Source organism: Crinia signifera, chromosome 1, assembly GCF_055691185.1.
Source record: "Crinia signifera chromosome 1, ASM5569118v1, whole genome shotgun sequence".
Taxonomy (NCBI): Eukaryota; Metazoa; Chordata; class Amphibia; order Anura; family Myobatrachidae; genus Crinia; species Crinia signifera.
Window position 1 is genome coordinate 82431347 of NC_139217.1, and position 25332 is coordinate 82456678.

The 25332-nt window shown below is 43.8% G+C and overlaps 1 protein-coding gene across 1 annotated transcript in view; it reads left to right on the forward strand.

The window, feature by feature from the left end:
- The first annotated feature begins 3469 nt into the window (after positions 1-3469).
- The window catches only part of SCFD2 (sec1 family domain containing 2), a 482746-nt gene continuing 460883 nt past the window's right edge, over positions 3470-25332 (forward strand). Inside the window, exons 1-2 of the mRNA XM_083168483.1 lie at positions 3470-4358; positions 12070-12238. Of these exons, the coding sequence (XP_083024609.1) occupies positions 3485-4358; positions 12070-12238 (1043 nt within the window). The 5' untranslated portion in view covers positions 3470-3484. The remainder of the gene's footprint in view (positions 4359-12069; positions 12239-25332) is intronic.

Sequence of the window (25332 nt, forward strand, 5' to 3'; positions counted from 1 at the left end):
CCATTTGCATGGCATGCATCCCACCTCAAGTATCTAGGAGTTACACTCTCCAAAGACCTCACTAGATTGTTTGACATTAATTTTACCCCCCTTCTATACAAATGTTGCCTAGATCACCAATCTTAGAAATCTAAGTCTTTTTTTCTTGGTTTGGTAGAGTAGGGATCCTTAAAATGAACTCACTCCCCAAAATATTATACCTTCTTCAGAACCTCCCAATTAAAATCCTGCCTAGATGGTTCAAAGAGATTCAATCTCTTCCGAGATTTTGTGTGACGTTAAAAAAGACCCAGAGTGGGCCTTGCTCTCTTACAAAGACAGAAAAACTCAGGGGGTATTAGACTACCGGACGTTCAAGGGTATTACCAAGCTTGCCTCTTAAACAGAAAACTTGATTGGTCCAGACTACGCACTATCAAGCAATGGGTTTAGATAGAGTTATTCACTTCCTTCCCCCATAAATATTATGCCTTGGCTCTTAAATCTGCCTAGCTCTACTCATCCTACAATAAGCCCAACCCTGTCCTGCTGGAAGACTATTCGCAAATTCCCATCCATTTCCTCACTTTCTTCCCCTTACATGTCCTTTCTTTCCGATAAACGCTCCCCCCCCCCCCCCCCCGTTTGTGAGGCCAACACTTTCCGCCCATGGTATGATCTAGGTTTGTTCCGTGTAGGCCAGCTAATGTCCGAAGGGTCTATAGTCCCTTTCACAGATCTACAAAACAAATGGAACTTGCCTGCTAACGAATTCTGGCGATACCTCCAAGTGCGTCACTACCTCCAATCCCTGAACCCCTAACCCCGATCCTCTCCACTCTTACCCCCCTTTGAACAGTTGTTTGACGCAACGGATCCCCCTCCCCGGCCAGTATCCCAGATCTATAGTCTCCTAATGAAAGACAGGAGCCAAAGTCCTCCTCCTTTCACTACGAGATGGAACAAAGATCTGAAGGTAGATCTCAAAGAAGCTGATTGGGAAAAAAATTTCAAATTTGCACACCATTGCTCCCCTAACACGTTAGTGGTTGAGACACAATACAAGTTGTTGTCGCGATGGTATAGATGTCCTTACACACTCTCCAAAATGGGCTTAGGCCTTCCCAACAAGTGTTGGCGGTGCTCCGCGAGCCCGGGAGATCTTCTACACATCTGGTGGAGCTGCCCATCTATAAATACATCTCCATCTCTGGGAAAATATTGGGTGAACCAGCTCCAACAGATCCTCTGTTTTGGTCATTCCATTATTCGACAGGCTCAGTCGCGAGATACAAGAAATCTATCCTTTGCCGCCTGAATAACGCAGCTAAAGCTGTTATTCCAGTCCGATGGCGCTCCCCTCTTCCCCCTACAATCTTAGACTGGTTGCACCGATTAGATTCATATACGGACATGGAGGATGTAGTGTATTCGGCTGATAATGATTATGCTACTTTTAGGGATACTTGGTCAGTGTGGATGAATTTTAAAGAATCTATCGCATACAGAGCAGCTGTATCACCTCCCCCACCACAACTACCCTAGAGCCCCTCCAGTTTGCTGACCATGCATTAGACTCTTATCTTTTTTATACTCCACACACGCACATCCTACACCCTCTATGCTTTCTACAGGAATATAGGCATATTATCTTCAAGCTTTTTTTTTTTTTTTGCTATTATATATCGGGTCCACCCCTCCTCCCACTCTTATCCCCCATTCCTTCCCTTTTACTCCCCTACCCGATATCCCCCCACTCTCTACCTTTTTAAGCCTTTGTATGTCCATATATCCATATATTCTATATGTGATGTTGGATCATTGTTAAGACTATCCTAAAGTGTTGTATCCCTGTTTATTGTACCCCTTTAAATGTCAATAAACATATTTTGCCCTAAATGTTGGGAGGTTTGTTCTTAGGGCCTAGATATCAGCCTAAATCCCTTTTAATTTCCATACCCCCACTTCGACCACTGGCTTATGCTGGCCACACATCAGACCAACTTTCCTCCAACCATCCAACTAGTAGCTTGGATGGAATAAAAATATAGTACTGGATGGGAGCAAAGGACAATCAGAAATGTGCTCACAAACCCAGGAAAATGGACAAAAACATTCAGTCAAATTGTTTAAATCAAACAGGTTCAGTACCGTGTCTGAGCTACAGTTTTTGTCTCTTTTCCAGATTTTTGGAGCAAATTCCTCAAGTAAATATTAAATTTTCTCCCATCCAGTACTATATTTTTATTCCATCCAAGCTAACAGTTGGATATTTGGAGGAAAGTTGGTCTGATGTGTGGCCAGCATTAGGGGCGTAACTCCCAGAGGCAATGGAGTTGCCTACCTCCAGGCTCCAAGCCCTGAAGGGGCACCTGCATGTACAGCAGCACCTGTGGGATCCAAGGGTGACCACTGCTCTTCCAGTGGAGTGCTGCAGCTGTAATAAGTTCTGTTCTAGGAGCATTGCTAATGCTGTGTACACACGGGGGAGATATGGGCTGTAATCGCTGGGAATATTGCCAGTGATTGGGAGTGAGCCCCGGCGATAAATCGCCGGGTGCGCGCTCCCGTTTTCTGCCCCATTGTAATCGCTGGTCGCAGGAGCTTGCTCCTGCGACCAGCTAATTACCTCTGCGGCACCCCCAGCAGAGGTTCCTTTTCAACAGCGACCATCTCTGGTCGCTTGTTGAAAAGGAGACACTGAGCAATATATTGCTCAGCAATATATTGCAAGCAATATTATGCTAGCAATATATCTCCCCTGTGTGTACGCACCTTAACACCTGCAACAGGGGACTGGACAGCTCAGCCTGCACTGCAGCAAGAGACGGTGCACCTGCTGCTGCTGCCGCCAGACTGTGAGATGGGACCCGCCGATGAATGCTGATTCTGCATGCTGTAGGTGGCTGAATCCTGAAAGCCTGACTCGGATCCACTGCCCATTATCACACTTTTTTTTGTTGTTTTTTTAAGGGGAGGAGGGCACGAAATTCCAACTAGTTTCTGGGTGACGGATGAACTTAAGCCTTGCCACTGCACTGGCTAGGGATATAATAATCATAATTCAATAAAGTAAAAGTGTTACTTTCGCATGATTAAAGATATCGAGGTAAATGTGCGACTTGCATGCATAGGCAAGTTACTTTGCAAGTCTGGACATTGTTTAAAGTGACAAGCATCATCCAGACTTGCTGGACACTCGCCAATACATGCAAGTCGCAGTATAGTACATTACCCTGTCATGTTCTAAGTTGATGACGATCTGGTAGAAAGAAATTACAGGTCTTACGGAGGTTTCCCTCCTGCAATTATTACCGGGGAAATAAATTAATCTAGACCCACCTATATAACCCAGGACACCCACACTGTTATAAAAGTTAATCTTTCATCACTTCTGCAGGTTACTGATAACTGATAAGCCTTTTTCAGCTTCTCTCTAGCTAGCACACAGTGCACAGCTTGTCTGGAGTCTGGACAGCCTGGACCTGGCTAGAGCGTGCCCAGGATGACGTCACATTTGCGCGCCGCTCATACTGCGAGAAGTCATCAGCCGGCACCTGCCAGCAGCGACAGTACAGCGATAGCAGCTGTCAGTATGGCAGGTACAGCGGTGACAGCGTTCAGCTTGAAGGTATGGGAGCCTGTGCTGGCCAAGTCCCGCCGAGCGGTGGTGTTTATGGACGAGCCGTGCGCGGAGATTCTGCACTGGTGTGGCGGCACCGAGTTACTCCTGGCGGCCGGAGCTCTGAACATCAAGGAGTTTTCTAGCTTTGAGTCCGGCGGCCCCGGGCAGCCCAAGGCGGTGTTCGTGGTGAGCAGCCCGCTGCGGGGACGGGCGCTGGAGGTGATCCGGGACGTAGTCACCCAGAGCAGCTTCCAGTACTGCGTGGTGGTGACGGCGCTGAGCCCCGCGGAGCCGGAGGAGAGAGCCGCCCATGAGCAGCTGGAGGAGAAGCTGTGTGAGTGGATGGGGAACATGGGCTACACCGCGGAGGTGCTGTGGGCCCCACTGCTGCTGGCCCCTGTCAGCCCCCACCTCTTTCTGGCACCGGCCTTCCATTCCCTCTTCCCCCTCCTTCCAGCCTTGGACCTGCAAGCCCTGAACCGCAGCCGTCCAGACAAGAAGCGGTTCCCGGGCTTGGGCGATGTGGACTTCCCTTCGCTCCCCCATGAGCTCCAGACTCATATTAGGAGCTTGGTGTCCGGTCTACACCACCTCATGGAAGGCATCGGGGTGCGTGAGGAATGCTTCTCTGTGGGTCATCTCAGCCGTGTCATTGCTGGAGAACTGGCCAATTACCCCCAGGCGAAGAACCGCAGGAAGACCACGCAGAACAAGGCGTCACTGGTCTTCGTAGACAGAATCCTCGATGTTGCGGGTATGAGGACCATCTTCAGACACAATTTAGTTTATTTAGTGAAAATACTTTGACATTATGAGGGGTGGGTGAGCGCCAGTCATGTTCTGTGTTGATGGTGTAAATATGGTGACGGCTTGATGATTATTATTATTTTTTTTTTTTATTGGAGCAAATGAGAAATGTGTCTACATTATGTTTAAGTCCATGCTGGTAACACTGAGAACTCTACCATCATTGGATATTACATCTGCGGCCTTTCTCCAAACCAATGTAAATTATCACAATTTCTGCTTATCTGATAAATCCAAGGTTGTGTTATTAACGCAGGTGTCTTACAAGACAATAATACTGTTTTAATACATAATTGACACATACTTCACAGAAATATACACTAAACACAATGTCCCCAGGTGGTGGTGTAAACAGTGTTGTAGCAGTGTAATTACCGGATTGGTCGGAACCATCCAAAAGAACAGTTTGATTAAATTTCACTGGCAACCTTCAGCAGGATCTTGTCCAGTATGTACGTGTCACACAGCCGTCCCCAGTTCACCGGAGGTTCATCCAACGTGTTTCGTCCCGCTTTAGGGTCTGCTAGTTGGCCGTAGCAGTTTGCTGATTAAAATAGCGCCTGGAGCGCTTTTTCCCTGCGCTATTCACAGTGCATAGAATAGATTTGACCCCAAAATTTGTTTGGTACTCTTTACCTAGCACGGCGCCCGCGATTGGCATCGCGATCATCGGGGGTAAAAAATCGCGGGCATCGTGGCCATCGCATGCACTAAAAAACGGGTGCGACGCGATGCCCGCGATTTCCCATAGGGAACAATGTTAAAAGTGTCAATGGACGCGATTTTTGTGTTCAATGCCTCAATGCTCGCGATTTTTCCATAGGAAACAATGTTAAATGGGCCACAGAGCCCTAATAGTCCCCCTGAAGTGTGAAATGGCCCCCAGAATTGTTAACGCCACCCCACGATCAAGAAAAGTTATTGACAGATGGTTGCGCAATGAAATCAAGTGCAGCTATACCCAAATTCACAGCGGAGCGCAAGCGGGCGTCATGACAACGTAAGGAGACGTTAGCCCATACGGAAGAATTAGAGAGAAGGCACTTCCGACTATACATGATTAACGCGGTGACGTACTTCCGTCATTTGGAACGCACGGCCATGTTTGTTCAGGGGGAACCCGGAAGTTGTACGCCGATTAGCGGCGCAATTTGTTCAGCTGTGTAAACCTATCTACAGGTATATATACCTGAGCCCTAAGACTATTTGGCATGCTTCTGAAGAAGGAATATAAATTCCGAAACGCGTTAAGCGTGCCATCGTTTACACCTTTGGACTGGCATATCCCGCAAGCGGCACATCCTGATAGAAGTTGGACCCTGAACTGTGGCTATCCGATTCCGGACCGGTGAACCCAGTTTGAGAGAACTTCTACCCCTGACGTCTGTATGCTGCTTTGCCATGAGGATTGCTTGTCTCATGCTTTTACCAATCATTTTATTGTAAGTGCAACTGTTGTATTAAACCTTTTTTACATTATTGATCTGCACTATGTCCTGTTCTATTGCGTCTACCCTGCTTGTTTAATAGGAGAGAAAAGAGGGACCTGTGTGTACCAGCCATATGACCATCGAGTAAAACAAGGTGTATGTGGTTTTGGTAATATACCTGAGGTTTGATTAACCTCTGAATATAGTTATCTTGAGCGCTATCCATCTTATTCACAAACCACCCACAAATGGAGACATACGTAGCAAAAGAAATGGGGCACATAAAAATATATATATATATATATATATATATATATATATATATATATATATATATATATATATATAAATGAAATTATAAATTGACATTGTACATGTTGACCTTTTGGTGTCTATCTAGACACTGCCAACCCCCCCAAGTGTCCACAAACTGTTGCCCATGTAGTGTATTTGTTCATATACACTGCTCAAAAAAATAGAGGGAACACTAACATAACACATCCTAGATCTGAATGAATGAAATATTCATATTAAATACTTTGTTCTTTAAGTAGTTGAATGTGCTGACCACAAAACCCACAAAAATTATCAATGGAAATCAAATGTATTAACCCATGGAGGTCTGGATTTGGAGCCCCCCTCAAAATGAATATGGAAAAACACACTACAGGCTGATCCAACTTTGATGTAATGTCCTTTAAAACAAGTCAAAATGAGGCTCAGTAATGTGTGTGGCCTCCACGTGCCTGTATGACCTCCCTACAACACCAGGGCATAGTCTCCTGAGGGATCTCCTCCCAGACCTGGACTCAAGCATCTGCCAACTCCTGGACAGTCTGTGGTGCAACGTTGCATTGGTGGCTGGAGTGAAACCTGATGTCCCAGATGTGCTCAATAGGATTCAGGGATGGGGAACGGGCGGACCAGTCCATAGCATCAATGCCTTCATCTTGCAGGAACTACTAATACTCCAGCCACATGAGGTCTAGCATTGTCTTGCATTAGGAGGAGCCCAGGGCCAACCACACCAGCATATGGCCTCACAAGGGGTCTGAGGATCTCATCTCGGTACCTAATGGCAGTCAGGCTACCTCTGGCAAGCACATGGAGGGCTGTGCGGCCCCCCAAAGAAATGCCACCCCACACCATTACTGACCCACTGGCAAACCGGTCATGCTGGAGCATGTTGCAGGCAGCAGAACGTTCTCCTTGGCATCTCCAGACTGTCACATATGTCACGTGCTCAGTGTGAACCTGCTTTCATCTGTTAAGAGCACAGGGCGCTAGTGGTAATTTTGCCAATCTTGGTGTTCTCTGGCAAATGCCAAACGTCCTGCACGGTGTTGGGCTGTAAGCAGAACCCCCACCTGTGGACTTCAGGCCCTCATACCACCCTCATGGAGTCTGTTTCTGACCGTTTGAGTAGACACATGTACATTTGTGGCCTGCTGGAGGTCATTTTGCAGGGCTCTGGCAGTGCTCCTCCTTGCACAAAGGCGGAGGTAGCATTGCTGCTGCTGGGTTGTTGCCCTCCTACGGCCTCCTCCACGTCTCCTGATGTACTGACCGGTCTCCTGGTAGCGCCTCCATGCTCTGGACACTACGCTGACAGACACCGCAAACCTTGCCACAGTAAGCATTGATGTGCCATCCTGGATGAGCTGCACTACCTGATCCACTTGTGTGGGTTGTAGACTCTGTCTCATGCTACCACTAGAGTGAAAGCACCGCCAGCTTTGAAAAGTGACCTAAACATCAGCCAGAAAGTATAGGAGCTGAGAAGTGGTCTGTGGTCACCATCTGCAGAACAACTCCTTTATTGGGGGTGTCTTGCTAATTGCTTATAATTTCCACCTGTTGTCAATTCCATTTGCACAACAGCATACAAAATTGATTGTCAATCAGTGTTGCTTCCTAAGTGGACAGTTTGATTTCACAGAAGTGTGATTGGTACTTGTTTAGTTTCACGGCGCCCGATATATCAGATGCGATATCGGCCGATTTATATAGATGCGATCCGATCCTTTTTTTTACCTGTTCATAACCCCACTATCCACTACGCCTGGAGTTGATTTTATATAGTGTGGCGAGCGCAGTAATCCGCGTCCGCTCATCACGATTCGGGCTCGGTGGCTCGCTGCACTCGCCACAGTATATAAAATCAACTCCATGTGTAGTGGATAGTGGGGTTATAAACAGGTAAAAAATCGCATCGGATAGCTTCGATATATCGCATCCGATATATTGGGCACCGTGAAACTAAACAAGTACCGTGTGATTGACTTGGAGTTACATTGTGTTGTTTAAGTGTTCCCTTTTATTTTTTGAGGTATGTGTGTGTGTGTGTAATACACATAATTTGCTTCTGCAACAGCATATATATATATTATAGAGAGATCAGTGATGGCTAACCTTGACATTCCAGCTGTTGTTGAACTACACATCCCAGCATGCCCTGCTACAGTTTTACTATTTGGCCATGCTAAAACTGATGCAGGGCATGCTGGAATGTGTAGTTCAACAACAGCTGGTGTGTCAAGGTTAGCCATCACAGATATAGATATATCTATATCAGTGATGGCTAACCTTGACACTCCAGCTGTGTGTGTGTGTGTGTGTGTATGTGTATGTATGTATGTATGTATGTGTGTATATATATATATATATATATATATATATATATATATATATATATATATATATATATATATATATATATATATATATATATATATATATATATATATATATATATAATGTGTATATGTATATATTATATATTGTATTAGTGTGTGTGTGTGTGTGTTTATATATAGTTCAATGACTTCTCTATGATGAAGTTATGTGCATATTATTTCACCTATTTGGGTTAAAATATTGAGGTTTATATTTTGTAATAAATATTAAATTCTTAAATGTTTTATTTTGCGTCATTTATTTTTATTATGTATTCAATAAGGCAGGCCTGTACAAATGTTGTTATTGCACATTTTGTAAGTCACACTAGTATAGAGTTAGACAGTGATGACTAACCTTTTCAGCTTGGTGTGTCCAAAATTCATGAAAAGGTGTAGCTTTCCTCGAGTTGTCTGTCACTTCAAGAAATATCAATAATTTGGTGATATTTGCAGCCATAATAAAGATGATGCCCATTATACATATGCCACACACCGTGATCACCATTATACATATGCCACACACCGTGAGGCTCCATTATACATATGCCACACACCGTGAGGCTCCATTATACACCGCAGACCTCGCTGGCTCCTACAAGCCACAGCAGGTTCTGCGGCCTTATACAGTGGTTACGCCACTGCCCCCACCCCATCCCCGGCCAGCATGTGCCACCCCTGCAAACTTTAAATAGGTCACTCACTGACTTGGTGACTTGTTAATGCTGCTTGGTGGGCTTCCATGGCAGGAGAGGAGGACACAAGACATTTGGCCACACGCTGATCTCCAAATTCGCTTAACCAGCAGACGACTGCATCCACAAAAGCCTGCATCTCCTGGGAAGAGTAAAGCTCCTTGCCCAGGCATACCAATCAAACGCCGAGCATATCTCTCTGCACACCGGCACGCATGTCACCGAAAGTGCCTTGGCGTGTCACAGGTTAGCCATCAGGGCAGTAGGACATACTGTAGTAATGTTTGTTATGTATCAATGAAGGACTGTATATAATATATTCCCTCTAATGTTTCCCATACACTTATGCAATCTAACCCGATTGCATCTTGTGGTGCAAAAAGTGCCCCCTTACAGCACCCGATGTCGCATGACATCTTGAGATGGCACATCAGGTGCTGGAAGAGGGTGGGCAGAGGGCGGTGTTGTAAAGGAGAGCTAGAAGTAGCGCTAGCTGCATGGTGGTGGCAGAAGTGTTTAAAACACTGGGCAGTCCTCTGATTGGCTGAGAGAGCTCACCAATCAGAGGGCTGCCTAGTGTTTAAAACAAATCTGCCCATCGCTGACCCCTGCCACCCACTAGCGCTACTTCTTGCGCTACGCTATAATGCTATCCTCTGCCCGCCATCTCCTATGCCACCAGCGGGCCCTCCAGCCCCCTCTCCTGTCCCCCACCGACGAATTGCATTCGAGCATCACGTGGTTAAAAACCACATGCGATTGCTCCTGCAATTCGATAGATATTACTTGCAGCACATAAGATCTATAGACATAACATTCGGAGGCGTGCCCGTGCATCGCGTCAAATCGTCCCTCAACAATGCATACAATCATTCGATTTATCGGCCAAATGTGGTTGAAGTCGAAAGATTCCATGCAATATCTCACAAGTGTATGGGCAGCATTACAGATAGTCTATCAAAATAGTGACGCATGGGCCCAAATTGTGTCTCCTCCACCTGCATACTCCCAGTTATTTCTGCTCACATACATGGCTTTCTATACAGTGAAATCATGCTTATCCGTTTATTTGTGCAGTAACACAAAGTGGTAGAGCCCTGTGCATGTTAGCTATAATCTGGATACACATACCATATATACTGTGAGCCAACCTTTACTCTGTCGTCGGTGGGCTTAGACTCTGTGTGCCTGTTCAGAGTCTCGTCAACTCCCCCACCTGTGTCCTCAGTGTCCAGTGCTCTATGAACTGTCCTTATCTCAAGCCTCCTGTGTACCTGTTCCCTGACCCTTCCACTGGGTCACTGCTGCCGCAGCCGGGGACACCAGTTACCCGAACCCTGACATCTTGCTTCACTCTTATCCAAAATCCCCTGATTATTGGACAATCCCATAAGGAATGATACCAGTCAATACTATGGACATACACCCCTGGTTCCTACTTCTCTATAGGATAGATAGCATATTGATCAGTGCCATCCGATAGTATTAAATTGGTGTGTGATTAGTATTCACATTTATTGGGTGGCCAAACAACCCCCAATTTTGTTTCTTGAAAACTGAGAAATTGAATAATTACATTAGAGGCAACAGACGGAAGTGATTCATAAACTTCAAGTGATTTTATTAATGGCTTGATAGGAAAAGCCCTGAATTAAATCTAAAGCTGTGTACACACGGTGCGATTTGGTCGCTGAGCGATTTTGGCTTAAATTCACTCAGCAATATATTGCTCAGTGTACTGTTTTCATCAGCGACCAGCGATTTTGGCTGAAAATTACAAGCTATTATGTCTCTACCTCATTTTGACTAGAAATCACCTGTGCACCAGTGACAAGCATTTTTAGACATAAATTGGAGGAGCATGCTCCTGCGACCCACAGCACATGAAAGCACCAGCAATATGGTCACTCAGCGATATGTGCTGAAATCACCCCCGTGTGTACACAGCATAATTTGATCTCTAATTATTCTCCCACTACAAAAATACCCCTTCTACACCGCCGCAAAAACCCAGGTCATCGGCAAGTCAGACCCGGGTCAGCGGCAGTGTAAATGGGTCACACCATGTCCCTTTACACAGGACTTTTGCCCAGGTCCTGACCTGGGTAGAGGGCGGTGTAAACGGATACGCCTGATCATCCGACCCGGCTCCACATCAATGGGGGACGTACAACCTGTGGACCGAAGTGTCCGCAGGTTGGACGGGGGGGGGGGGGAACACAGCCTCCATTGCTATCTGCTATACTCTGCAGACAGCAGCAGAGGAGGGGAATGGATGCCTGTGTGTGAATTAGTGATGTCACTATCTGCTATAATCTGCAGACAGCAGCAGAGGAGGGGAATGGATGCCTGTGTGTGAATTAGTGATGTCACGCTTAAGCCCCGCCCCCTGAGCGGCTACTGAATCTCTCCTCTCCGGGCTTCTCCCAGAGAGGAGAATAAGAAAGTCGGCAACCCTGGTGTATTCAAATTAACCAGAGCTAAATTAATATTGAAACCACACATTGGGGCATATGTATTAAGCCTGGAGAAGAGATAAACTGGAGATAAAGTGAAAGGAGATAAAGCACCAGCCAATTAACTGGGTTTGAAAATGACAGTTGAGTGTTGATTTGCTGGTGCTTTATCTCCTTTTACCTTATCTCCACTTTATCTCTTCTCCAGGCTTAATACATCTGCCCCAATGAAACATATTTAGTTTACTTCTGGGCTTTAGGTTATCGTAACTGGAAATATTCACAAAAAAATATTGATGGCTTGATGTTTATTACTTCGGTGTCGTAAGGCTACAGGACATTTTGTTTTATTTTAGTGTAGCGTTGAAGTTCTCAAAAATGGATTCCTCGTCCTTGTTTTAGGAGCTGTTGGTCATCATGGAGACAGTCTTGTGGAGAAGGTCCTTGCCATTCTTCCCCGTATTCCTGGACACAAAACTGATGTGATGGTTAACATGGATGTGCTCACACATTTACGAATTGATGGTGACAATGAGGGGATTATAGCACCTGGATGCTTGTCACAGTCAAAGTAAGTAATGAAAATAAGTCTAAACTTAGAACTTTATAATGGGTGCAGGTGACACTAGGGTCAAGCAGCATATAGGGAGTTATTCTGGTTCACTCCTTCTGGCAAATTCCTTCTCAAATGGACAAAACCATGTGCACTGCAGATGGGGTAGATGTTACTTGTGCAGAGAGCGTTGGATTTGGGTGGGGTTTTACTTCAAAGTGAGATCTATATTGCAGTGTAGGAATAAAGCAGTCAGTATTTTCCCTGCACAGAAACAAAATAACTCACCCAAATCTAATTCTCTTTGCACAAGTTACATCTGGCCCCCTGCAGTGCACATGGTTTTGTCCATTTAAGAAGGAATTTGCCAGAAGAAGTGAACCAGAATAACCCCCATAGTATTTAGTAAGGTGTTGCATGATAAATGACACAAAGCGCTAATAAAGTTCTCGAAGGTATAAGCGAAATACAGAAGTAACCCATTTATAGCCATTACAAAGTAAATATAATTGAATAGATTATGGTCTGTTCAACAGGGTTTTGTTAAAACTAGCTCTGTGACATCCGGGTACCATGATGGATTTCATTTTTTTTCCACTAATCAACACAAAGTACTAGATAATGTTTCGCAAGGAAATTATTTCTATCGGTCAAAAGTAATAATGAAAAAAAAAAAATAAGTGATTGCATTAGTGTTCACACCCTCCAGATTGGTTTAGGGGTTATTGTGTACTACATATAGGGTAATACATCTTTTACAGTCATTTATTACAGATATTGGGGATAGTGTTTAACTGGTATGAGGTTCTAATATCCAGAATCATTCATGGTTGTTGTGGTGTGTTGTTGCTAACAAAACACATGACTGATTTAATTGTTTCCTTCCTTTCTTGCTTAGTGTCTATACCAATGGGTGGCTATTCAATTGTTGCCCTGGTCAGAAGTCTATTAGCATTTCATGTGGCTGAATGAAACAACAACACACACAATGCAGCAGCCAGATAGGGAAGACACTGAGCATAGTCCTCTTTACTCCAAGAGATACTGTACAATGGAAACAAAAGAAATAGAGTAATCCCTTCACCTATGATAAACACAGATTTCTCTTTATGGAAATACAAAGACTTCTCCTATTATCGTTATATTCAGGATCTTTTCTTGCGTCTCTCCGACCAATCAGTAATGATCCACCATAAAGGAGAAGATAAGAGAGAAAATCCATAATGTAATACGATTTAATAAAATAACAATGCAGATCTAAAATACACAAAGCAATACAAATGCAATAAAACTTCCCCGTTGCAATGGGTGCAAAGGTTGTGATTACCAAAGATGTTTGAACTAAAAATGAATCCAGTTCAAAAACACAAGTGGCTCTTCACACCGGATCGTGTCCTGCGTAGGCTTGCAGGCCTCCCACTTCTGATGGTAGTCACCACATTGCAGTCATCATGCCTGGAGAGCACCCAACGGGTTTCAACCTTATGCTTAGGTCTTCATCAAGTTATGTGTCCATAATAAGTTAATTCTGGCACTTTCCTACCCCCTACATCCAATCAGAATTTTCTAATTTAGCTAAACATTTTTGTACTGTCCATTCCAGTGGCGTATTTATAATGCGTGGAATGTATGCAGTGCACCCAGGCCCCTGAGCCCCAGGGGGTGGCCCAGGTCAAGCTCACTGCACCCATTTTATTATACTTTCCCCTCTGGAGTCCTGTGATGATGGCAGCACTTTTGGAATCGCAGATAAAATAGCCTCTGCACCATTTTTCCCAGAGGTCTGCACATGTGCGGTACAGTCTGAGCCCTTTAGTGCGCAGACTCTATTGCGCTGTGTGGCAGGGCGCTACTGCCGGGATAGAGGAAAGGGTCCAATGGAGGATGCTGCACATGGACCTCCTCCTCCCTTATAGCACCCCTGGTTCATTCCCTACATATAATAAGCCAGAAGATATATAATGCATATTGTACAGACCTGAGTATTGATTACCTATAAGCAAATTACACTAATTTACCCTTTAACCAGCATATCCAGGGAGTTGTACTGTATATGGTATACTTCTAAAGACTGTGAGGGGGATGCTCTAACATCCGAGCCCCCTTACCGCCCCCTATTGCCAGCTACCGCATACATAATTATCGCATATGCTGTAACATATGCGATAATTATGGCAAAGGACAGCTCTTACGTAAAGAGCTGTCCTTTGCGGTGAGTCAGCGGGTCCCATCTGGACCCGGCGGCTCCCCCCTCCCTCCCTTACCCGGCACTGTGCTGCTGCTGCGGTGGGGGGGCTGGCTTTCCTCCTCCCTGCACCCGGAAGAGGATCATAGTGCAGGGAGGAGGAGGTCACAGGTCCGGGCAGCACAGCTCTGTGCTGCCCGGACACAGGTGAGGGGGGTGCGGTGTGGGGCGGTGCAGGGGTGGCAGGGGGTCACGTTAGAAGCCCATAGGCTTCTATGGGGCATTGCCAGATTCGCCAGCATCGCCATCTCCCCCTTTGCCAGATCACTACCCCAAGCTAATATTTCTACCCAGTCATGAGAGAGCTGATGCCTATAATCATATGTCCTTTTTTATTTCAAATTGCATAGATTGTCAAAATTGCTGATACCAACTGTCATGTGGATACTTATGAGCCAAGATCTATATCTTTGTCTGAACATTTGTTTGCCTTTATATGGAACTATTGAAGCAATCTTGTCTTCAAAAGAGACGGAGATATTTGGTAGATACTGTAGTGGTGTGTGGTACAGCAGTCACATTCACCGCTTTAATGTCTGACAGCTGATATACGATCCCACCACAATCACTGCAGTTTGTAGTCTTATTTCTTGTGGAATCATTTATGGAGTTATTTATTTTCATCTATATCAAATCTCTCTATCTCTATCTCTCTATCTCTCTATCTATCATATCAAGGAGCTAAACATAAAAATTGAAAAAATTATATAATAAAGGGTGTTACACAATTACACAAAAAAAGAAAACAAAACTGTAAAAATGATGACATAATATATATATATATATATATATATTTATATTGTCATCATTTTTACATTTTTGTTTTCTATTCTGTGTAATTGTGTTACACCCTTTATTATATAATTTTTTTATGTTTAGTTCCTTGAATCTAATAAAAAATATGTTTTATATATATATGAGAGAGGTATAAGGTTAGCACTCTAATGAGCCCAAGCTATTTTGCAGGCTTGATAAATGAGGATTGCAGTAAATCCGGTGCCTTCCAAATCCGGGAGAGCCAGTAGTATCTCTCGGTACAATATCAAAGATGTGGGGCGGCGGCACTCAGGCAAATAAAAGCACAAACAGACAGTGTTTATAACACTGTCTCTTCATGCTTTTATTTGCCTGAGTGCCGCCGCCCCACATCTTTGATATATATATATATATATATATATATATATATATATATATATATATATATATATATATATATATATATATATATATATATATATATATATATATAATGAAAAAAGGAAGCACTCTCCAGAGTTATTAGAATAAAAAACAGCTGTGTATTTTAATGTATAGGATGCAAATAATTCAAATATAAGATACTCAACGTTTCTGTCCTCTTGGCACCGTCATCAGGAGTCATAACAGCATATAAAGTCCAGAAGCCATCCACACAGCAAACCACGCAGTAATTCCTACAGCCCTACACACTAACAAGACCTGCACTCTCATCCTCATATATCAGGTAGCCGCTAGGGTGCCGTATAAATAGTGGTGTAGCCAGGACTCACACTGCTATATCGATACAGAGACTCCCCAATGGGGAACACAGCACTCAGTAGACTTGTTGAATGTAGCCAATGGGATTAGTGTCCCAATCGAATTATTCAGTCAAATGAGAAGCCTGCCAACGTTTCGGTCCCTTAGGACCATTCTCAAGGCAGCACAGCAATTCAAGTAATCCAACCAGAGTATCAAATGGGGTAACAAGGGCCCTTGTTACCCCTTTGATACTCTGGTTGGATTACTTGAATGGCTCATTCTGCATTAGCAGCTTTAAAGGAATAAGCTCATCCCTGCTCTTTCGTGGTGTCTCGGCTCCTGGATGATCCTGACCAGCCCTGCTGTTGCTTATTCTGGTGCCGTAAGTTCTCCATTTGGAGACTGAGTGACTTTTGTTATTTCTAGTTATATGTTTCTACCATTCAAGGCCTGTTCATTTATTTGTAACTCCTCTGGTGCTATCAGAGTGGGCCTCAACTCCATTCTTTACCTCCGTTTGGTGCCGTTTGGGTTTTTACCCTTTACCGGCATTTTCGGTGTATTCCGTGTTGTTTGTATCGTTTGTGCTGTGCATTTTGGTGTGGTGTATTTTATCTTTTGTGTGCGACTTGGTCAGTGGTGCTTTTTGCAGTGTTAGGTAGTTACTGAAAGCCACAATTTAATTCTAGTTAGGTCCTTTAGATAGTTCTGCTTTTTCCTCTTCTGTTCGCTGGTACTTTGTCACTCATAAGACCTGGTAGCACCCAAGCTGGGGCAGACTTAATTTGCCCCAGCAAACGTGGTTTTTATAGGTGAACGTCTAGCCCCGCAGGTACCAGCCACCCTCGTGATTAGGCAACAGAGTCAGAGTAGGACTTGCCGTGGCCATCCTAAACAGTGGTCACGGCTGTGGATTCACACACAAAATCATAACACACAGTGCTTGGTAGGAATTGCGGTCATTTAAGGGGCACAAGCTAAAATCTTGCACAAAGCACCAAATTGTTCTGGCCTCCTGATGTGTCCTCATACACGTGGGCACTGTTACCGCACTGGAATTCATTTTAAACCACAAAGTTGCTGGTGAAGCCTAGTTGCCAGGGACCTGGCATGCTGAAAGGAAACGTTTTGGTGCGACTGAAGCCACAGGTATGAGGACCTCTATTGCTTTGAGTTGTTCTAGAATTGCCCAACGTTAATCTGAGCTGTAGCACCAGCAATTCAACCACTACAAATCTGTGCACCAGGCTGCCCTCCCTCCACTATTCTGCTTTGCACCCTGTTTGCACCCTGCTCCGCCTCACTACCGTTACAACCCTTGAGGATGTTTCACATATAAATATCACCCCAGAATCTTGATGGTATTATTGTTGCTTATGTGCACACAATGGATTTAATTGTGTTTTTTTTAAAGGTTCTAAACAGGACATTTTCTACCTCCATGATAACTGAATTATTTTATCTTCTACCGACATTTATCTAATTACAGTTTATTAAAAGTTAATTCAGGGTAATATTTATTGTCTGGACAGTTTGGCTTTCAAAATACCTCAATATAGTGAAGCAGATGGTAGCACATACAGTATGTTCCAGCTGAAGTCTTTGTTGTGATTCACCAGTATCAGCAATCACTATAGCCACTAGCATATCTCGTGTAGTACGATATGCTTTAGACTACTGTACTTATATACGGGTGTGGTATAGGACTCCGACAGTCATTATCCCGACGTCGGGATCCCGACTGCCCGGAGTCAGACAGCATGGCGAGCGCAAAAAAGCCCCTTGCGGGCTCGCTGGCTCGCCACGCTGCGGGCACGGTGGCTCGCTACGTGAGCAACCTATTCTATTCTCCCTCTATGGGGGTCGTGGACCCCCACGAGGGAAAATAGCGGGTGTCCGTCGGGCACCCGGCTGTCGGCATTTTGACAGTTGGGATCCCGACGTCGGGTAAATGACTGTCGGGATCCCGACTGTCGGGAACCCGTCCAGCACCCCTTATATACTGGGTAGAATGGGAGCATTTCCTCTAGAGAGATCGTTGATGGCAGACGTGACATACATACACGCTAAGATCATGGCTCGCTGCAATGCTGCATGTACCATTGTAGATGTGTCCTGCTGTCTATCGAGTACAAACTTTGTACCTATCGGAGAGCTCTCTATAATGACTGGTGAATACTGGGGAGGACACATGTAACCAGTAAACCCCCTTTTCCCTATATACTACTGATTTAATGTAATGGCCTACATTTTTAGTGTACATCAGTAATTCTCTATGAACATGACTGTAAATGGATGGCTGCTGGTTCTGTTCATTGTTTATCTGTGGGAGATTTGGCGCACGTATCCAGCAATAACCTCTACATGTTGTGTCCCTGCCAATGTACACATGGGAAAGTCAGTCTACGAATGACTTGAGGTTTGGAACAAAGTAAGGATGATCTGATATTGCGATTTACACTGTGTTCTTTATTTCATCTTCCATAATTATGACAGCCGTAATGCACAATGTATCATGTCTACAGATCTCTGGGGTGTCGGGTTATTTCTTTGTCCAAAACCATCTGTCAGAGCCGATGTGATAGAAACTGTACTCTGGAATCGCAGCAGGGGAGAATTATTTATTTTGCAACAGTAGTTTGTTGAATAAAATAGTAAAATATTGTACACAATGACATAATAGCAGTCGGTAAGATTTGTATGTTCTGTGTCCATCTTGGTTGGTTAAGACAAGTATATATTGATAGCAGTAGCCATGAAAGGGGATAAAGCACATGAAGTTATTGCAAATCATTTTCCAACTAATAAATGCGCAAGTGGCAAAGAAACCTAAAGATGATTCCCACATTTCATAAAATCTTTGGCAACCTCCACAACAACACTGTCCCATATAACAAAGCTTGTTCCTGTGTAATATCCACAAGGTAATGTATGTCCACCACTCCTTTTATACGCATATGTTCAACATCGGTGAAACAAATCTCCTCTGTTCCTCCCTGCAAGTGTGAGATCAGTAGTGCAGCTCGCAGTTCAGCAGTCACATGCAAGTACCCAAAATAGAGGAGAACAAATGGATATTATAATTGCTTAGGTAAATCAGTATTTTATTTACTGGTCTGAACTGCAGTATTTCACCCCATGTGTTGGACTGACTGATTATAGTCGCTTGTTCATTCTGCAAACTGCTTTAAGCCAGATATGAAGATATCTCAAAAGGCGCTAGTATGGACTAGGGCTGCCCTACACAATAGCAGCAGCAATATATCGGGGGAGTCACTCCCTTAGACTATTTTCAAAACCAAAAACGAGGGGTTTGCTGCGTTGAATAATGAATATACATTTTAAATTAAATGTTATTTTTTTATTCAGATCAATTATTAGTTTAAAAAAGCAAACTATATGAAAATGAAACAATAAATTACATAAAAATAAAAAGACAACAATGTTATTGATAAAGATAACTGTAATAGAAGGTGCATGCATTAATTGTTATATAGTAGCCTTTGACCCCAGATCTTTTAACGTCCATTTGGATTTCAGTCCTGATTGCCAAATTGATGCTGGTGAGGTAGCTTGCCTCTGGTGAGATGGTAGTTCCCTGTATCTTAGCAGCAGGCTGAATATACCGATCTCCCTTGAACCAGTAGATGGAAGTTGGCCGGATGGTATCCACAATATTGAGTTTAGCGGGTATTAATATAATTTGTCCACATAAGTTCTGCCAAGCAGGTGTAATAAGTTGGTGGTTTACAGGGTAATTGGATCAGGGTCTCCGGGTGCATAAATATATAGGTCCGCACCTCTCCACCAACGCCTTTCGCTGTTTTTCCAACAGCTTTTTTAAGGTGTATGTTTGCAGTTCCCAGTGTGGGTTAAAAAAACCGGCTTTAAGCCCCATATATACACTAGGCACAGAATGGGTTTTTTAATCCATGCAATGGCACCTAACTCTAGGTCTCTGCCAGTGCGTTGCATCTGAACACAGTATTTAATATGCAAAGAGGATTAACCGGTACTTGTGTAGTTTCACGGCGCCAGTATGTCTGAGTCCCCTTGCGGGGCTCGCTTCGCTCGCCCACGCTGCGGGCTCGGTGGCTCGCTACGCTCGCCACGCTATTTAAAATCAACTCCATGCCAATGTAGATAGTAGAGGTATGAACTATCCATGTTGGCATAGAGTTAAGTTACTTTTTTTTAACATAGTTTGTGGTGAGCGTAGAACCCAGAAGTAGCATGGCGCCGTGAAACTACACAAGTATCGATTAACCTAGCACTTCCTATGTGAGAATTGTCCACCAAATGTCTAATTTGCTACCAAATGTCTAGGCTTCTTTAAACCAAATACCGTTCTCATAAATGCTTCATACATGGTTCTCCTGCTTTGTGAACGTCAACTATTCTCAGTTTCAGTGTTCTACATAACTGCTTAGAGGAACCCATGGTGCTGATTGGTGGGGCAAGGTCAGATGAGTCTGGGCTTTTAAAATCTTTGGGATTGACATCACCTGGTCTTTCCAGACGATGATTGAGAACAATCCATGACACTGCCAGATCTCAGCTGTCCAAAGGGGGCGGTGCATGCTATAAACTCTGCAGGGTGCCCAAACTTTTGCAGATGCCATTTTTTTGTTTTCTGTTCTTTTAAAAGTGTAAATGATGGAAATAAAATCAATCTTTTTTTGACATGTTATAAGAATGTCTAATCTGTAATTTGATGCCTTTTGGAGATTTCCCATCTTTCCTTGGCTTCTTTTTGCACATTAAAATGAATTTTTGCCTGGGGTGCCCAAACTTTCAATCCCCACTGTATGGCAGTCAGTGATGCTCTCTGCTTTATATTGTGGTCACTTTGAGCATTATGGAGGGAATTGAAGTTGTCACAGTGGTTTTATCTCTATAGTTCATGGTGCCTTGTGCCCTGTGTGTTTTTGACAAAACATCCAGTGTGCCTATATGACTCCATTTACCTGACTTTTTTTATAGAGGTCACTTTTATCACAGCTCAATTACTAGTGTAGCTTCATACTGCTTCATGGCTTCCTCTGTACCTCATACCACCGCTGTACTTCTCACTGGTCAATGAGGGGATAGGGGAATGAGTAAATACAAAGTGCTGTAAGATATATAATAAAAAGACAATGGGCGGTATTCAATGAGCCTGATTCGCCATGTTTTTATGGCGATTTTGTGCTGTAAGGCGAATTTCTGACTAAAACGGTGAATCACCCTATTCAATGACCAGATGGCGAATACATTTCAAGGTTTTTTGCGCCATGATTCACCGAGTAGCAATCGCTATCTTTTTATGGTGAAGTGGAAGGTGAACTTTTAAAATAAAGTGTTTTGTTTTTTACAATTGGTGTCAAAAAATCTGGAATTTTTTTCTGAGGAGGGGCATGCTATTTTTATTCATGTGCTGTAAGCACATGAATATATATTTAATTTAAAAAAAAATATATATATATATATTTTTTTGACACAGACCAGCCAGCAGGGGGCCAGAGCCGAGCCGCTCATTAGATATTCATATATTCACTTCACCTGATCATTCCATATGCATGATCGGGTGTAGTGAATATTCCCGGTCCCCTGCTGGCACCCCCGGGGGGCAGCCTGTGCTGCCTGGCACCCGGGGAGCCCACCTCCCCCCCACAAACGTTCTGGGGCAGGCAGGGAGACTTCCATCTCCCTGCCTGCCACCGTCCTCAGGCTCCCTGCGGCGTCCGCCGCAGGAGCTCAAATTCGCCGGTCAGGGGCAGCGAGCCCTTGACTCGTTGAATACCGGAGCCGGCGAGGCTCCGGAACGCAGCGAGCAGTGGCGAATGTGCAGCGAATCCTAAACAGGATTCGCTGCACGTCGCCGGTATTCACATTGAATACCGCCCAGTGAGGAAAATGGTTCTTTTAATATTTTTACTATGACTAAAAATGTCCATTGTGGTCTCATTTGCAGTAAATTGACTTCTTAGAAGCAGGTGCTTCTGTACATAGCAGACATGGGCCCTTATTCTGATCGGTGCGGCCGGAGCCGCATATGCGGCTCCGACCGCACAGACGAATCCCCGCCTTGCGTACGGATCGCCACCTCCGTCCGTACGCGGATATGTGGCGATCCGTATGAAAGTGGACGGGGATACGCCTCCTCCACCTTGGGAGCAGCCCCTGCATTCGATGGTCGCCGAACATCGAATGCAGGGCCGCACGCTCCACCAGGTCCCGCAACACAAGACCACACGGACACTTGTCCGTGTGAAATCTTGTATTGGGGCGGGCAGCTGACATCCGGCGATGTCAGCTGCCCGCCCCCTACACGCGCGTCATGGCCTCATTACCATGCATACGCCCCGCGTTTGCATGGGAACGCCCATGAAACGCGGGGCGTATGCATAGGGAAATGAGGCTAAGTAGCCCCTCACGCCCCTATCCGCCCCCTTTGCGGCGGTCAAAAAAAGTGTGCAGCGATTTCGCCTGCACATGCGCAGAGTGCCCTCTGCACATGCGCAGAGCGAAAACATCGGCGGAACGGCCGCATGCGGCCGTTTCCGAACCGATCAGAATAAGGGCCATGGAGTGAATGATGTCTTGTTAACCTTGCTTTGCAGAGAGCCTTATTGGTGGATTCATACACATGACCGGGAAGTGTCAACAACTCAAGTGATTGGACTTTCAGCTTTGTAACCTGCATATAAACCCATTAAGTCTTAAAACATTGTCCTTTTAAAAGTCATAGGAGCTATTTAACAGTAGCATTAGGCCATTTGCTTTTGTGTTTGTTCCTTCAGTATCTGTTATATGTAAATAACCTGAGTTCTACTTCGCATGTTTGCGCCTCTGTGAGTAATAACATTGACTTGGCCATGAGCAATATTTTCCGGGTTCTAGAAGACAATGTCGCATGGAATAGATCACGAGAAATATGAAACAATCCATACATGTTTTATCCAAAATATCATTTTGAATTATCCATCTGTCAAGAAATGAGTTAATTTCTAATATGTGCTCTTTAGTTCCATTAGTGTAAGTTGTTTTAGTGAAATCTCCATTGATTTTTAAACTGATGTTTTCCATCTGGAGTTGGGCGTGTGATCATCAAATGTATTCACCCTTTAATCGCTTTGGGCCTGCAACTCATTGTAAAGTTTTTTTTCTTTCCCATTGTTGCCTCCTCCGAAGGTTGAAGTGATTCCAACAAACACAGTGTTAGAAATATGTACTGTCCAAAACTGAACTGATTCATTCATTCAGAACTTGTCTAACTTTCTAAAAAACCCCACAGTTTCCAAACACATTTATGCAGTTAGCGTTTCCTGTTGGCTAATAATAACAAACAGCTTGTCACAGTTCAGACTCGCAACTGGGGTGTCGACACACAGGTTATTTATTTATATATATTTTCTCATAAATTTATACTTTAGTAACTTCAGGTATGAAGGGACAATGCTCGTTAGTAAAAGTTATTTACAACTAGTGTTTCTAAATAGTCATAAAACTAGTAAGCCCGCTTGAAGCAAAAGCTTTGAAAGCTAGTCTGCTACCTTCTGTGTTTGTGCATGTGTGAGAAAGAGATGTAGTTTTACTCTCTGCCAGCAGATGGCAGTGTTTTGGAGACTCATGGACACTAGACATATATATATATATATATATATATATATATATATATATATATATATATATATATATATATATATATATATATATATATATATATATATATATATATATATATGATAGGTCTAGTATATGTAATGTTGTATGTGCCAATAATGGTCTTGGGTGGCATTAGGGCATTAGTTTTTATTTTTTGCTATTCATTTCTATACAAGAATGAGTTTCTAGCATGACTAAAATACAACCTGTGCTAAATACTTTAGGCACCAATAAGTTACTTATGAAAGATACTGCTGGCACTTACAGAAATAGATTATTGCACATCTCTATGGGAATCTTATAAGTATATAACAATTGTACTAGAATTGCTGGTATCTAATAAAGATGTTAAATTTGATTCAATGCAAACCAGCAGTGGCGTAACTAGATACATGTGGGCCCCATAGCAAAAGTTTGTAATTGCCCCTATTCATCAACTAATGCTGAAAAATGTATATAGCGCATGATACTTTGACAGGCAAAATGGGCCGATCTCAGCTCTGGGCCCCATAGCAGCTGCACCCCTATGGTAGTTACACCCTTGCAAATCAGGGATTCTGTCTGTATATTAAAGGAAATATCTATCGGCTCATCAAACACTTCAATAGTTAATTATTCGTGACAACAGCTTGGACTCGGTTAAGAAAAAACTGTATATACTACTAAAAGTTCTAGACCAGGGGTAGCCAACTCCAGTCCTTGAGAGTTACCAACAGTTAACGTCTTCCAGATCTCATCACAGAATCACAAGTGAAGTATTTAACTCCACTTGTGGCTATTTTAAAATGTGTCAGTGAGTAATGAGTACAGCTGTGCACCTGTGAGGTGAGCAAGAAACCGTAAACTGTGTCCGATGTTTACCAATAATCGGTCGAAAATCGCCCGATTTATGTCCGATGCGCGCTCCCGTGGATCTTTAACTGAATTTTCTGATCTTACGTGCTGCACGAAAGATCAGAAGATTTAACAAAAGATCCATAGGAATGCACAGGGGATCTTAAGAAAAACGGAAAAAAGATTTCAAGGCTAATTTATGCGCACATCTTACGATCGCAGATCTTTCTAGTGTGTGGGCACCTTTAATAGCTCTCGAGGACTGGAGTTGGCTACCCCTGTTCTAGAACATCTCCTATTTAGCAGTTTTTATTGAGACATAAGCAATTCACAACCATTGAACAACTTGTAATGGTACAAAGGTGCTTACCATAGCAATTAAAAAAACGTGTGTGGGGCTTATGTATTAAGCAAACCCCATGTTTTGATATTAAAAGCATTTCCCGTTTTTACATTTATTGTTTAAACCTGCTGTTTCTCAGAAAGCCGTTACACCAGATATCAAACTTGGAGGAGGGAGGGGCTCTTATGCTTGGTTCCCAAGTTGGCGACTGGCACCCTCATGCAAAAGGACTACCCACAGTATTTTGCAGGGTTCGTTGTACAGTAAGAAAACATATTTCCAGATGGGACACATACGGATGACCAGCAGTTAGAATACTGGTGCCAGCAATCCAGACAAGGGCCAGGTAAGTATACTTACTCTCCCCCTGCCCCCCCCCCCCTAAACCTAACACTCCCCCCCCCCCCCTCCTATCAGCCTATCCCTAACCCTCTGGTAAACATAACCCCCACCACCTAACCCTAACCCCCAGCCTTACTCTAACCATCCCCTTACTGCAGCCTAGCCCTAAATTCCCCTATTAACACCTAAACATAACCCGCC